The following is a 13,798-nucleotide window of genomic DNA, read 5'->3' as shown; positions in this document are numbered from 1 at the left end:
TGTTTGTATTCGGCCATATTCCCAGTCATCTTTCCATAGTTAAATGCGGATGTTTGCGCTTTCAGTAGTGCACAAAAACACTTATCCACGGTTTCTGGTTAGGGTATGTTTTAATAGTCACAGTGGGTACAACATCTCCAATGCACTTCCTTATAAACTCACTCACTGAATCAGTGTATAGATCGATATTATTCTCTGAGGCTGCTCGGAACATTTCCCAGTCTGCGTGATCAAAACAATCTTGAAGCATGGATTCCGATTGGTCAGTTCTTGTCACGGGTACTTCCTGTTTGAGTTTCTGCCTATAGGATGGGAGGATCAAAATTGAGTCATGGTCAGATTTACTGAAAGGGAGGACGGGAGAGGGCCTTGTATGCATCGTAGAAGTTAGAGTAGCAGTGATCCAGTGTATTGCCCACACAAGTTCTACAATCAATATGCTGATAGAATTTAGGTAGCCTTGTTCTCAAATGTTCTTGTTAAAATCCCCAGCTACAATAAATGCAGCCTCAGGATATATGGTTTCCAGTTTGCATAGAGTCCAGTGAAGTTCCTTGAGGGCCGTCGTGGTCTCGGCTTGAGGGGGGATATACACGGCTGTGACAATAACCAACGAGAATTCTCTTGGGGGAAAATATGGTCGGCATTTGCTTGTGAGGAATTCTAGGTCAGGTGAACAAAAGGACTGAGTTCCTGTATGCCAGCAGCATACCACCCTGCATACCACTGCTGGCTTGCTTCTGAAGCTAAGCAGGGTTGGTCCCAGTCAGTCCCTGGATGGGAGACCAGGTGCTGCTGGAAGTGGTGTTGGAGGGCCAGTAGGAGGCACTCTTTCCTCTGGTCTAAAAAAAATATCCCAATGCCCCAGGGCAGTGATTGGGGACACTGCCCTGAGTCGGGGGACATTAAACGGGTGTCCTGACTCTGAGGTCATTAAAAGATCCCATGGCACTTTTCGTAAGAGTAGGGGTGTTAACCCTGATGTCCTGGCAAAATTCCCAATCTAGCCCTCAAACCATCACGGTCACCTATTAATCCACAGTTTACAATTGGCTCATTCATCCCCTTGTAACTATTCCCCAGGTCTTGCTGTAAATGAGAATGTGTTCTCAGTCAATTTACCTGGGAAAATATTCATTTTTTAAAAATGTTGTTACGATTACATCATGAGGCATACACCCCCGCCTTTCTTCCCAGAGACATGTTAATTTCTGTCGGTGCGACTCATAAAGAATCCCAGTGGCTGTACCGACTCCGACAACATATCCCGAGAGAGCCATGTTTCCTTGAAACAGAGTATGTCTCTGGAAAGCAACCCTTGCCCTAATTTAGTCTACCTTGTTATGTGGAGATTGGAGAGCAATATAATCGGAAGAGGTGGGTGGTGTGCAGGCCTCCAAAGTCTGACATCTACCACTTCTGCGGCTACGTTTTTTTAGGTCGGCCTCTGGAATGATATCCAATGCCCTGGGTGGTGGTGCGAACAAAGGATGCGCTTTGTGAAAGTCGTATTCTTGGTCATCATGTTGGTAAGTTGATGTCGCTCTGATATCCAATAGTTCTTCCCGGCTGTATGTAAATAACACTTAAGAAATAATACATACAAAAACTAAATACTGCATAGTTTCCTAAGGACTAGAAACGAGGTCACCCTCTCTGTCGGCGCCATCTTGCTTTTATTAGCTTCATTACATAAGTTCCATGTTCAATAACTGGCTAGAGCATTTTGACTGTAAGACGATAGGCTTGCTATTGTGGTATGTTTTCATTAAGCTCTTATTGAAAAGTGTCAATTTCTTGTATGCATCCATTGTATTTTCTGATGGTCGCATCATTTTACTGTTTGACATTGTTTTACCGTTTGTTGACCGGTTAATGAGCGTAAGTTAGTCGGCAGAAAAATGTACCGAAATATGTATCCTTATAATTGCTATGCATACAGACTCACAATCACACAATATGCTACAGCTCACTTCACAGCTTCCCCAGGAGGCTACAGCTCACTTCACAGCTTCCCCGGGAGGCTACAGCTCACTTCACAGCTTCCCCGGGAGGCTACAGCTCACTTCACAGCTTCCCCAGGAGGCTACAGCTCACTTCACAGCTTCCCGGGAGGCTACAGCTCACTTCACAGCTTCCCGGGAGGCTACAGCTCACTTCACAGCTTCCCCAGGAGGCTACAGCTCACTTCACAGCTTCCCCGGAAGGCTACAGCTCACTTCACAGCTTCCCGGGAGGCTACAGCTCACTTCACAGCTTCCCCGGGAGGCTACAGCTCACTTCACAGCTTCCCCGGAAGGCTACAGCTCACTTCACAGCTTCCCGGGAGGCTACAGCTCACTTCACAGCTTCCCGGGAGGCTACAGCTCACTTCACAGCTTCCCCAGGAGGCTACAGCTCACTTCACAGCTTCCCGGGAGGCTACAGCTCACTTCACAGCTTCCCCGGGAGGCTACAGCTCACTTCACAGCTTCCCCGGGAGGCTACAGCTCACTTCACAGCTTCCCCGGAAGGCTACAGCTCACTTCACAGCTTCCCCGGGAGGCTACAGCTCACTTCACAGCTTCCCCGGGAAACTAAGTTATTGTAGCCTCCCGCAGACAAAGATGTTCGCTTCTGCTGCAGCTTTCCCTGTAAAATATTGCATGCTTTGCGGCAGTGGTTCGCATTGCTATACATACCCCTCACATGATGTGACATCCCCTAACAGAGTGTATTAATCTAGGCAAATTCTGCTGACTAAGACTTTTTTGGCAGGAAAACGATTATGGTAGAGACAGGAGTTAAACGATGTGGCTGCCACACAAACACACGCATGCACACACCTGGAAGGCGCTGATGTAGGCCACAGCCAGCTGGGCCTGGTCATAAAGCATCTTCTCAAAGTGGGGAACGTGCCAGGATGAGTCTGTAGAGTAACGATGGAACCCCTGCAAGAGAGGAAGATAGGGAGAGAAAGAAAGAAACGAATGAGAAATACAACATAAACGTTCTCCTCTTGCTCATGCCAGCTGTGTTGTGGTGTGCTGTGTGTAGTGGAGTAGCATGTCCTAGGAACGATGGCAAAGTGGCGTTAGTGTGAATGAGAGTATGTACCTGTGCCACATGGTCGTGGATGCCCCCCAGGGCCATCATGCGGAGTGTGTGTAGGGTCATCTGGAGCGCCTCGGACCCCTCAGTGGACGAACGGTTCACAGACCAGAATGACATAAGGAACATCAGATTCACTACAGAAAGAGAGAGGCAGAAAGAAAGTGGGAGAGAGAGAGAACGAGACCGTGAGATAGTAAGAGGAGAGAGAGCAACGGTCAGACAGACAGACAGAGACGCAAAGACAAAAAGAAAGAACTGGAGAACTCCTGTGTGCGTATGTACCTGGTGAGGGGAACTTGGGTGCATCCCTGAATCCTCCATATTCCTCCTCATAGGAGTGTGCGAGCTGTACGAAGCAGCGATTGGCTACATCATGGGCTGGGGGTGGGGTTTCCCCTGGGTTAGCTGCGATAGAGGTTCCCTTCTTCAGAGCTTCTATAACTCTCTCACCACTTGACTCCAACGCTTCACGGTTATCCTGCCACTGAGAGGGAGCGGAACACACACGGTTGTTACAGCACTAATATCTTTGCCACTCACACACCCAACAAGCCACTTGGCATATCCATGTAGGCTACTGTATACACACATTTGAACTTTGTAAAGTGCTGTATTTGTAGAGTTCAAATACAGCTTGGACATTGTTATGACCTGCTCCATAATTCTGGTCAAGACAGTTTTGAGTCCAGGTCTCCGGCCACTGTCCTTTGGGGGGAAGTAGGTGCCCCCAATGAAAGGTCGTAGGTCAGGGGTCAGCCACACACTCATCGGCCAACCACCACCTCCGCTGGTTGCCTAGAGACCAGGGACAGCAACACAGATTAACAAACACAGCAGATATGGGGACTTGATTACTACATGTCTACACACACAGGCACACAAACATTCACGCAGCCACACACACCTGCACGAAGGTCATGTAGACTTTGTCCACATCAGGTCTCTCTTCACGGTCAACTTTAATACAGACAAAGTTGTCACTGAGGGTCTTTCCAATCTCCTCATCCTCGAAGGACTCTCTCTCCATCACATGGCACCAGTGACACGTAGAGTAGCCCACTGACAGGAAGATAGGCTTGTCTTCACTCCTGGCTTTGTCAAAAGCCTCTTGTCCCCATGGATACCTGGGAGGTGGGATAGATTCATGTATTTAACTGGCACTATCTTATATTAGTTTACATATACTGAACAAAAATATTAAAATGCAACATGCAACAATTTTAAAGACTTTGGTGAATTACAGTTCATCAGGAAATCAGTCAACTGAAATAAAAGCATCAGACCCTAATCTATGGATTTCACATGACTGGGCAGGGGTGCAGCCATTGCAGCCATCACCCACTGGGGAGCCAGGTCCAGCCAATCAGAATGTGTTTTCCCCCCACAAAATGGCTTTATTACAGACACAAATACTCCTCAGCACCACCCCCAACCCCCCCCTCAGTGGATCCCACAGGTGAAGAAGCCAGATGTGGAGGTCCTGGGCTGGAGTGGTTACACGTGGTCTGCGGTTGTGAGGTCAGTTGGACATACTGCCAAACTGCCAAAACATGACGTTGGAGACATTTGATGCTAGAGAAATGAACATTAAATTCTCTGGCAATAGCTCTGGTGGACATTCCTGCAGTCAGCCTGCCAATTGTTACGCTCCCTCAAAACTTGAGACATCTGTGGCAAAAGTGCACATTTTAAAGTGGCCTTTTATTGTCCCCAGCACAAGGGGCACCTGTGTAATGATCATGCTGTTTAATCAGCTTATTGATATTCCACACCTGTCAAGTGGATGAATTATCTTAGAAAAGGGAAACTGCTCACTAACAGGGATATAAAAAAAGTGCGCACACATTTTGGAAGAAATAAATAAATAAAAATTAAATAATTGGGACCAACGCTTTACATGTTGTATTTATATTTCTGATCAGTGTACTTCATTAGGTTTAGTCCTACTGGTGAAAGAGAATAATAAGTGGACTAACCCTCCAGTACACGGATTGTGTGTGTGTGTGTGTGTCTAACCCACCAGTCCACCGGGTTGTGTGCGTGTTGCAGCAGGTAAGGGGACCTCTCCTGTCCCAGGCGGTTGGGGGGTCTCTGGGGAGTGGACGGGGGGCTACCCTGCCCCTCGCTCCCAGACGCCATACTCAGACTCGCTCTGCTTGTCATACTGGTGGTTCAAGTGAAACACAGAGGTAGCACTTTGATCATCGTTGGCAAACTGTTTGTAAACTACAATAAAATGACTGACTGAAAATAACATTCTGTGGAGTGTGCCATCAATGCCATCAAACCTGTCCATGTTAGCTAAGTCACATGTTATGTTTATAGAAAGGTTATTGCTGGGTGAACTGCGTGCATACTTGGCATGTACGGTATGAGTGCTGCATGATATCAATGTTGGCTAGACAGTAGCAGCTTACTATAATCGTTAGCTACTGTAGCTAGTTAGCTAGCTACAGTAGCTACTTCCTCCATGCACGAGCCCTATCAAGTGACAGCTGTCAAAACCACAGTGCTGGCTGTCAAGCATGCTAAAAACACTAGCCTTTGAGCTAGCATGGTTTTTAGTTCTCCAAACTTGCAGAACACACCGTAAAGCATCACCGTGTTATGTCTAGTGTTCACTGGCAATCGTGTCAACACTGCAAAGAGTATCATCAGGTGTATTTACAATTGGGTAAATAGCTAGCTGGCTAGACCAAGGACGAATGGCATCTAGCCTGCTAGCTAGCTAACAACAGCTCGTACAAGACCACTTGGCGACCCGCTAACTCCCCAGGCGAGACAATGATGTAATCCACAACTAATCAATCGTTGCATTATTGTAGCTAGCTGACGTTAGCTAGTTAGCGATTAATCATTTAATTTGACAAGTCAGTCGCAAGATGTCACGTCCTAGGCGATTGTCATGTTATGCGTCTTTTCATTAGCTACATTACCTGAAGCAGTATTGGGACGTCCTGGGACTCAGCAGCGAGGGGGACTTGTCGCTGGCAGGGGGTGGTGTGAGCCCGCTGATGTCCCGACTCTGTTCTGGGCTGTGCGACTTGTTGTCACCTCCCAGGAGAACGATACTTAGCAGGCGAGCTGGGTCAACGCGGCTATTTTTTGACGACGACCGTGCCCATGCGAGTCTTAACATCTTAATCCAATGTGCCTTGTCAAAGGGCTGGCTGGCTCAGTGGAGGTTTGCCTACTTTGCTTAACACGGCAAGTGCAACTCTCCGACCAACCAACTATGACAGTTTTGTCACTGACTTTGGGAAGAGTTGCCAACTATTGTTTTGTTTGTGAGAATCGCTATTGGCTCCTTGTTTTGACGCTAGAAGTCGCTAGACTATGCTTGGCCGTTGCCGCGTCGACGTCACAGCACCTATTTGCCTTGGTGCAGAACAGATGCGGTCCCCGACGTAGCGTTTTCGCACCCTCTCCTGCCGCACATCTCCTCCACTTGTGCGTGACTTCTGTTGCACAGACAGCTTCTCCCGCTCTCGTTTGCGTCAGAATTCGGTGTGAAAAGTCTCCAAATGCTTAATTCTATAGCTTCGTTCTATAGCTAGAGGACTCCTGATATCTCCAGGAGTGCTGAGTACACTTGTTGTCTTTATTTGTCGTTGTCTAATACCATAGGAGGAGCTGTAGGAGGACGGGGAAATTGTAATGGCTGAAATGTAAAAGGGGCATATCGAACATATGGAAACCACATGTTTGACTCAGTTACATTAATTCCATTTCAGCCATTACAATGAGCCTGTCCAGGCACCAGCCTCCGCTGTCTATTACTGAATATTTTTTTCTAGCTAGGGCCATGTACTTTAGGTGCTGCCTGTCTTCCCAGTAGCCTACTTGGCGTGTGAACTGCTGACTGCTCATAACATGCAGTTGATTGTTGACACATCAACCAGGATTAAGGGGCAGGGCAATTTGTGACCTTGTTTTGGTAGTCAGTGGCTGTATTGGAGGAGGAGTTGTTTCACCTCTTCTGAGTGTACATAACCAGTTTCTCAGGCTCCATCTCTGTGTGCTTCGTTCTATAGATAGAGGACTCCTGATATCACTCCTGGAGTGATAAGTATAATTTGTCTTTATTTGTTGTTGTCTAGCACTGTCTTTTTACAAGCTAGGGCCGTCATCGTCAAGTGCTGCGTCTCTTCGCAGTAGCCAATTTGGTGTGTGAACTGCTGACTGCTCATAACGTGCAGAATGATCAACAAGGATTTGTGAATGTACACTGAACAAAAATATAAACGCAACATGTAAAGTGTTGGTTTTATGAGCTGAAATAAAAGATCCCATAAATGTTAAATGTAAAAGCTTATTTTACACCAATTCTGTGCAGAAATGTGTTTACATTCCTGTTAGAAAACATTTAACCTTTGCCAAGATAATCCATCCATGTGACAGGTGTGGCATATCAAGAAGCTGATTAAACTCCATGATCATTACACAGGTGCACCTTGTGCTGGGGGACAATAAAAACCCACTCTTAAAAAGTGCACTTTTGTCACACAACATAGTGCCACAGATGTCTCGAGTTTAGGGAGCGTGCAATTGGCATGCTGACTGCAGGAATGTACACCAGAGCTGTTGCCAGATAATGTAATGTTAATTTCTCTACCATAAGCCGCCTCCAACATTGTTTTGGAGAATTTGGAAGTACGTCCTGCCGGTCTCACAGCCACAGACCACGTGTAACCATGCCAGCCTAGGACCTCCACATCCTGTTTATTCACCTGAGGGATCATTTATGAGCAGCTACATGGACAGCTGATGAAACTGAATTTGCACAACTGAAGAATATCTGCACAAACTGACAGAAACCATCCCAGGGAGATTCATCTGTAGGATCAGTGTCCTCACGAGGGTCTTGACCTGACTGCAGTTCGGTAACCAACTTCAGTGGGCAAATGCTCACCTTTGATGGCCACTGGCATCAAATAAGGGTGCTCCTCACGAATCCCAGTTTCAACTGTACCGGGCAGATGGAAGACAGCCTGTATGGCGTTGTGTGGGCGAGCAGTTTGCTGATGTCAACATTGTAAACAGAGTGCCCCATGGTGGCGGTGGGGTTATGGTATGGGCAGGCAGACATACGCTAGAGACAACAAACACAATTGCATTTTATCAATGGCAATTTGAATGCACAGAGATACAACTAAGACTAAGTTGTTCTGCGTAGTTGTTCGAGGAAGGCTCCACACCACTCTCACTTGAGTATCTTAGTTATTCTCTGCTCTTTTGTAGCTTTGGCAACTGTTTTCTATACCTGTTCGCTCCTCTCCCTGTTAGCTTTATAGACGCTCCCGACCCTGAGCTGCAGCCCTTCTAATTTAGTGTACCTGTGCGCATAACCCATGTGGAATTCTGGGTCTCTTGCAACGTTTGGAACTGCCGATCTGTGGTCAAGAACGCAGAGTTCAGCCTATGCTGCCCTTCAGTCTCTTTAATTTTTTGGCCCTGATCACTCCAGAGAACACTGCTACTCAAGCTGATCTCTCTTCATCTGACTATGTTTTCTCTCATAGTCCAAGCGGAAATGGTTGTCGCGGGGATGTCACAGGGCCACTAATTTCTCCTAACTGGAGATTTTATATTTTCTACCCCTCACCTGTCCATCACTTTCACTTGTCCACTCAAGCTAAACATTGTTGTCATCTATTGCTCACCAGGTGCTCTTGGAGAGTTCCTCAATGAGCTTGACACCTTGTTTAATTTCCTGACAATGGCTCACCGCTCTTCGTATTTCGCGACTTCAACCTCCTGTCTTCTGCCTTCGATTCATTTCTTTCCAACTCTCTCTTTCCCCTCTTTGCCTCTTTTGACCTCACCCCTTCCTAATCCCCTCCAACTCAGAAGATAGGCAATACACCTACTAACAGACTCACTGCAACCCCCCCCCCCTCCAGATCTCTGATCACTGTAGTTTCCATTTGTCTCCCTTTCCTTCAACCCTAGCCACTCAGCCCCTACCCAGATGGTAATGCGCGGTCGCAATCTTCGCTCTCTCTCTCCCACTCTTCTGTCCTATAATCTCTTCCTTCTGCTGAATCCTTCTCCCTCCTGTTAAATCCTTCTCCCTCCTGTCTCCTGATTCTGCTTCTTTGACACTACTCTCCTCCCTTTCCGCATCCTATGACTCGCACTGTCCCCTTTCCTCCCGGACGGCTTGGCACTCCTCTCCTGCTCCATGGCTGAGTGACTCATTACGAGCTTACAGATCAGGGCTGCGGACAGCTGAGTGAAAATGGGGGGAAAACGATATTTCCAGAGGACCTATCATTCTTTCCCTCCTCTCTACCTTCTCTTTGTCTGTATCTGCTGCTAAAGCCACTTTCTATCAATCTAAATGTCAAGCTTCTACCTCTAACAATAGGAAACTCTCTTTTCCAACTTCTCCTCCCTCCTTAATCCTCCACCCCCTCCCTTCTCCCTCTCTGTGGACGACTTTGTCATCAACATTGAAAACAAGATTGATGACATTCACTCAGCCTATTGAGTCCACTGGTCCCACTCACACAGAATTACCCTACGCCTTGACCTCTTTCTCTCTCTCTCTCTCTCTCTCTCCCCCCTCTCTCTCCAGATGAAATCCTGTGACTAGTGATGTATGGCCGCCCAACAACCTGCTCGCTCGACCCCATCCCCTCCTCCTTTCTCCAGACCATCTCTGGAGACCTCCCATTCATCAACTCATCCCTGACCACGGGCTACATCCCCTCTGACTTCAAAATGGCCTCTCACCTCCCTCAAGCTACACTCGACTCATCTGACGTCAAAAACTATAGACCTGTATGCCTTTCCTTTCTTTCCAAGACACTTGAGCATGCTGTCTCTGATCAACTTTCTCGTTATCGCTGTCAGAACGATCTTCTAGACTCTAACCAATCAGGCTTCAAGATGGGTCACTCAACCAAGACTGCTCTTCTCGCTGTCACGGAGGCTCTCCGCTCTGCCAAAGCTGACGCTCTCTCCTCTGGTCTGATCCTCCTAGATCTATCCGCTGCCTTTGACACCGTGAACCATCAGATCCTCCTCTCCACCCTCAGGGATGAGAGTGTCAGGCTCTGCACACTCTTGGATTGCATCTTACCTGGCAGGCCGCTCCAACTAGGTGATGTGGAGAGGATCTGTGTCTGCACTACATACTCTCACTACTGGTGTCCCCCAGGGCTTGGTCCTAGGCCCTCATATTCTCTCTATACAGCAAGTCACTCGTCTCCATTATATCCTCACATGGTCTCTCCTACCATTGCTATGCGGATGACACTCAACTACTTTTCTCCTTTTTCCCCTTCTGACACCCAGGTGGCGACACGCATCTCTGCCCACCACCTCAAGCACAACTTCGACAAGACGGAGCTGCTCTTCCTTCCGGGGAAGGCTTGACCGCTCAAAGACCTCTTCATCACTGTTGACAATGCCACAGTGTCGCTCTCCCAGAGTGCAAAGAACCTTGGCGTGACCCTGGACAACACCCTGTCGTTCTCTGCAAACATCAAAGCAGTGACTCGCTCCTGCAGGTTCATGCACAACATCCGTAGAGTACGACCCTAGCTCACACAGAAAGCGGTGCAGGTCCTAATCCAGGCACTTGTCATCTCCTGTCTGGACTAGTGCAAATCTCTGATGGCTGGCCTACCTGTTTGTGCCATCAAACCCATGCAACTTATCCAGAACGCTGCAGTCCGCCTGGTTTTCAACCTTCCCAAGTTCTCCCATGTCACCCCACTCCTCCACATACTTCACTGGCTTCCAGTTGAAGCTCACATCCACTACAAGACCATGCTGCTCATCCATGGAGCAGCAAGAGGAACTGCCCCTCCCTACCTTCAGCCTATGCTCAAACCCTACACCCCAACCTGAGCAACCCCTACGGGAGGGCAGCTCCTGCTCAGCCCAGTCCAAGCACTTCTCTGTCCTGGTACCCCAATGGTGGAACCAGCTTCCCTCGGAAGCTAGGAGGGCAGAGTCCCTGCCCATCTTCCGAAATCACCTGAAATCCTACCTCTTCAAAGAGTATTTTAAATAGCCCCCCACAAAAAAATATATACAGCACTTCTAGCTCTGACTTTGTTGATAGCTACTTTATTGAGGAAAAGTGTACTTACTATGCCTGTGATATGTGGTTGTCCCACCAAGCTATCTTAAGATTAATAACTAACTGTATGTCGCTCTGGATAAGAGCGTCTGCTAAATGGCTAAAATGTAAATGTAGAAACTCTCAGTGGCAAAACACCCCAAAGGCAGCCTGAAAGTAGCTGAATTTTTTACGGATAAAAGTCGCTGGAGGGTTCAGAAACTGGCTAAATATAGAGATAAAGTCGCTAAATTGGCAACACTGACTTTAGGGCCTTTGAGTAGTTACATGATTGGCCACATGGTGGCACTATAGGAAAGGGAATGGGTGCACATTATTTTTGGTTTGATCATGCAGTGCATGCTTTTTCATAATCAAAGTATGTATGAACCAAACAGAATACCATCAAACTACTCATAATGCTACGCCTTGGTTTGTCATTTTTGGTGAACTAATAATCAATGATACACATAAGGCCCTATGCCTCACTTCCAATCCCAAACTTGCTTTAGAATAGATATTGCACTTGAGAGACACAATGTTTGCTCCTATGGATTTACGGGATATCCATCGCTGATAAGTCTTCGATTTATCTAGCCAAGGCTCACCATGTTCTGGAATCTGTTGAAGATGGTACTGTCTGATACCACCCACGATTCGCAGGTTGGAGTGACCAGATGGAGACCAGTGCGTCAGCCATAGTAGGGGGACTGCATGGGTGGCAGAGAGAGAGAACTAGTCAAAACAATATTATGGTCACTTCAGGGCTATTTCAACTCTACTGGGAGACAGGCTGCCCCGTGGATGTGGAAGACCATTACTGGCTTGATAATGTTACAAATCAAATTGTATTTGTCACATACACATGGTTAGCAGATGTTAATGCGAGTGTAGCGAAATGCTTGTGCTTCTAGTTCCGACAGTGTAGTAATAACCAACGAGTAATCTAACCTAACAATTCCACAACAACTACCTCATACACACAAGTGTGAAGGGATAAAGAATATGTACATAACGATATATGAACGAGGGATGGTACAGAACGGCATAGGCAAGTTCACCACATTCTGAAAAGAGGGAGAAATAGAGGGAGGAGAGAGAGAGGAATTAAGTGAGAAGAGACCATGACTTAAACAGCTTTTGCTGTGTGAGGTTTTTTTTTAATTAGATTTTTATTAGGATCCCCGTTAGCAGACACCAGTGGTGACAACTAGTCTTACTCAGGTCTGACGCAGCAGAAAAGACATTAGACAAAAGACTTTACGATTGAAATACATTGTCTGTATGTACATGTGTCTATCACATGCATGTCAGTACATATACACACAAAAGTAGGTCACAAGCCCTTGGTTAAATGTTTGTTATTTTTGTGTGGTGTCTGTGGACTGAGCAGTTGTCTTGGGGGCACATCCGTGGCTTGGTGGAATTTGCCAGCATGCTGGGGAGTTCTATTTCCTTGCCAGCGGGCTACAGTGCTAAATACCCACCGCAAATCTGCACGAAGACTAGGGTTGAGTTATTGTAGGTTTTGGGGAAGCTCCGTATCTCATCTCTCTTCTGTGGTGCTCAGGGTGATTTGTCATTTCTCTGGTTGTGGTCTGATGTGCTCAGCAGAGGGGTTGAGCAAGATTATTTACTTATGACTATGGTGTCTCATGGAGAAAAGTTCATTCGTTTTCCATCAGAGGAACTGTTAGAATTATGTACTAAAGAACAGCTGTTGAAGATCGCTGAACACTACAAGGTTGAATGATTGAAATTCTGTTACGTTGGGAAGTGACTATGAATCGTTGGAAGTGACTATGAATCGTTGGAAGTGACTATGAATCGTTGGAAGTGTCTATGAATCGTTGGAAGTGTCTATGAATCGTTGGAAGTGACTATGAATCGTTGGAAGTGTCTATGAATCGTTGGAAGTGTCTATGAATCGTTGAAGGTGTCTATGAATCGTTGGAAGTGACTATGAATCGTTGGAAGTGACTATAAATCGTTGGAAGTGACTATGAATCGTTGGAAGTGACTATGAATCGTTGGAAGTGACTATGAATCGTTGGAAGTGACTATGAATCGTCGGGAGTTGTTGTAAAAATTAAGAAGGACACTGATGTTCTTTTCGTTGGAGTTTGTAGCTGTTGGTCTTTTGTGCCATGTTCCTGAATGTTTACGTGACTGACCATTGTTTGGGGTTGTCATGTTCTATCTTTCCTGTCTGTTCCCTCCTGGTCTTGTGTTCTTCTTTCCTCTTAAATATTGCTTCCTATGGGCAAAGGTTGCTGAGGTCTGGGGAGGAGGAGGTTGGCTGGTGCAGGTGGAGGTGTGAACACCTAACCCCTCATCAATTTGGGACACAGCGGCTGTGTCAATTTGGGACGCAGGGGCTGTGTCAATTTGGGACGCAGAGGCTGTGTCAATTTGGGACTTAGTTGCTCTATTTAATAAATATACGTTTTGTTACTCCTTATCTCCACGTTGTCTCCCTTTTGTTACGGGCTTTGAGCTGGTTCGTGACATCACCGACGACCATGAAGCAGCCTATAGGAGGTGGCAGTGTGATGCTAGGACAACAACCTCTCCCTCAACGTCAGCAAGACAAATGAGCTTGTGAATTATAGGAGATGGAGGGACAAGCAC

The 13,798-nt window shown here is 46.8% G+C and overlaps 1 protein-coding gene across 1 annotated transcript in view; it reads right to left on the bottom strand.

Moving 5' to 3' along the window:
* The window catches only part of spata20 (spermatogenesis associated 20), an 83,663-nt gene extending 76,783 nt beyond the window's left edge, over positions 1-6,880 (bottom strand). The window contains exons 1-7 of the mRNA XM_042306037.1: positions 6,030-6,880; positions 5,114-5,257; positions 3,998-4,217; positions 3,745-3,888; positions 3,376-3,577; positions 3,097-3,227; positions 2,826-2,930 (exon numbers count right to left, since the gene is read on the bottom strand). Of these exons, the coding sequence (XP_042161971.1) occupies positions 2,826-2,930; positions 3,097-3,227; positions 3,376-3,577; positions 3,745-3,888; positions 3,998-4,217; positions 5,114-5,257; positions 6,030-6,232 (1,149 nt within the window). The 5' untranslated portion in view covers positions 6,233-6,880. The remainder of the gene's footprint in view (positions 1-2,825; positions 2,931-3,096; positions 3,228-3,375; positions 3,578-3,744; positions 3,889-3,997; positions 4,218-5,113; positions 5,258-6,029) is intronic.
* Positions 6,881-13,798: the final 6,918 nt, after the last annotated feature.

The sequence above is a fragment of the Oncorhynchus tshawytscha genome, linkage group LG25 (genome assembly GCF_018296145.1).
Source record: "Oncorhynchus tshawytscha isolate Ot180627B linkage group LG25, Otsh_v2.0, whole genome shotgun sequence".
Lineage (NCBI taxonomy): Eukaryota > Metazoa > Chordata > Actinopteri > Salmoniformes > Salmonidae > Oncorhynchus > Oncorhynchus tshawytscha.
This window is presented reverse-complemented; position numbering and strand designations above follow the sequence as displayed.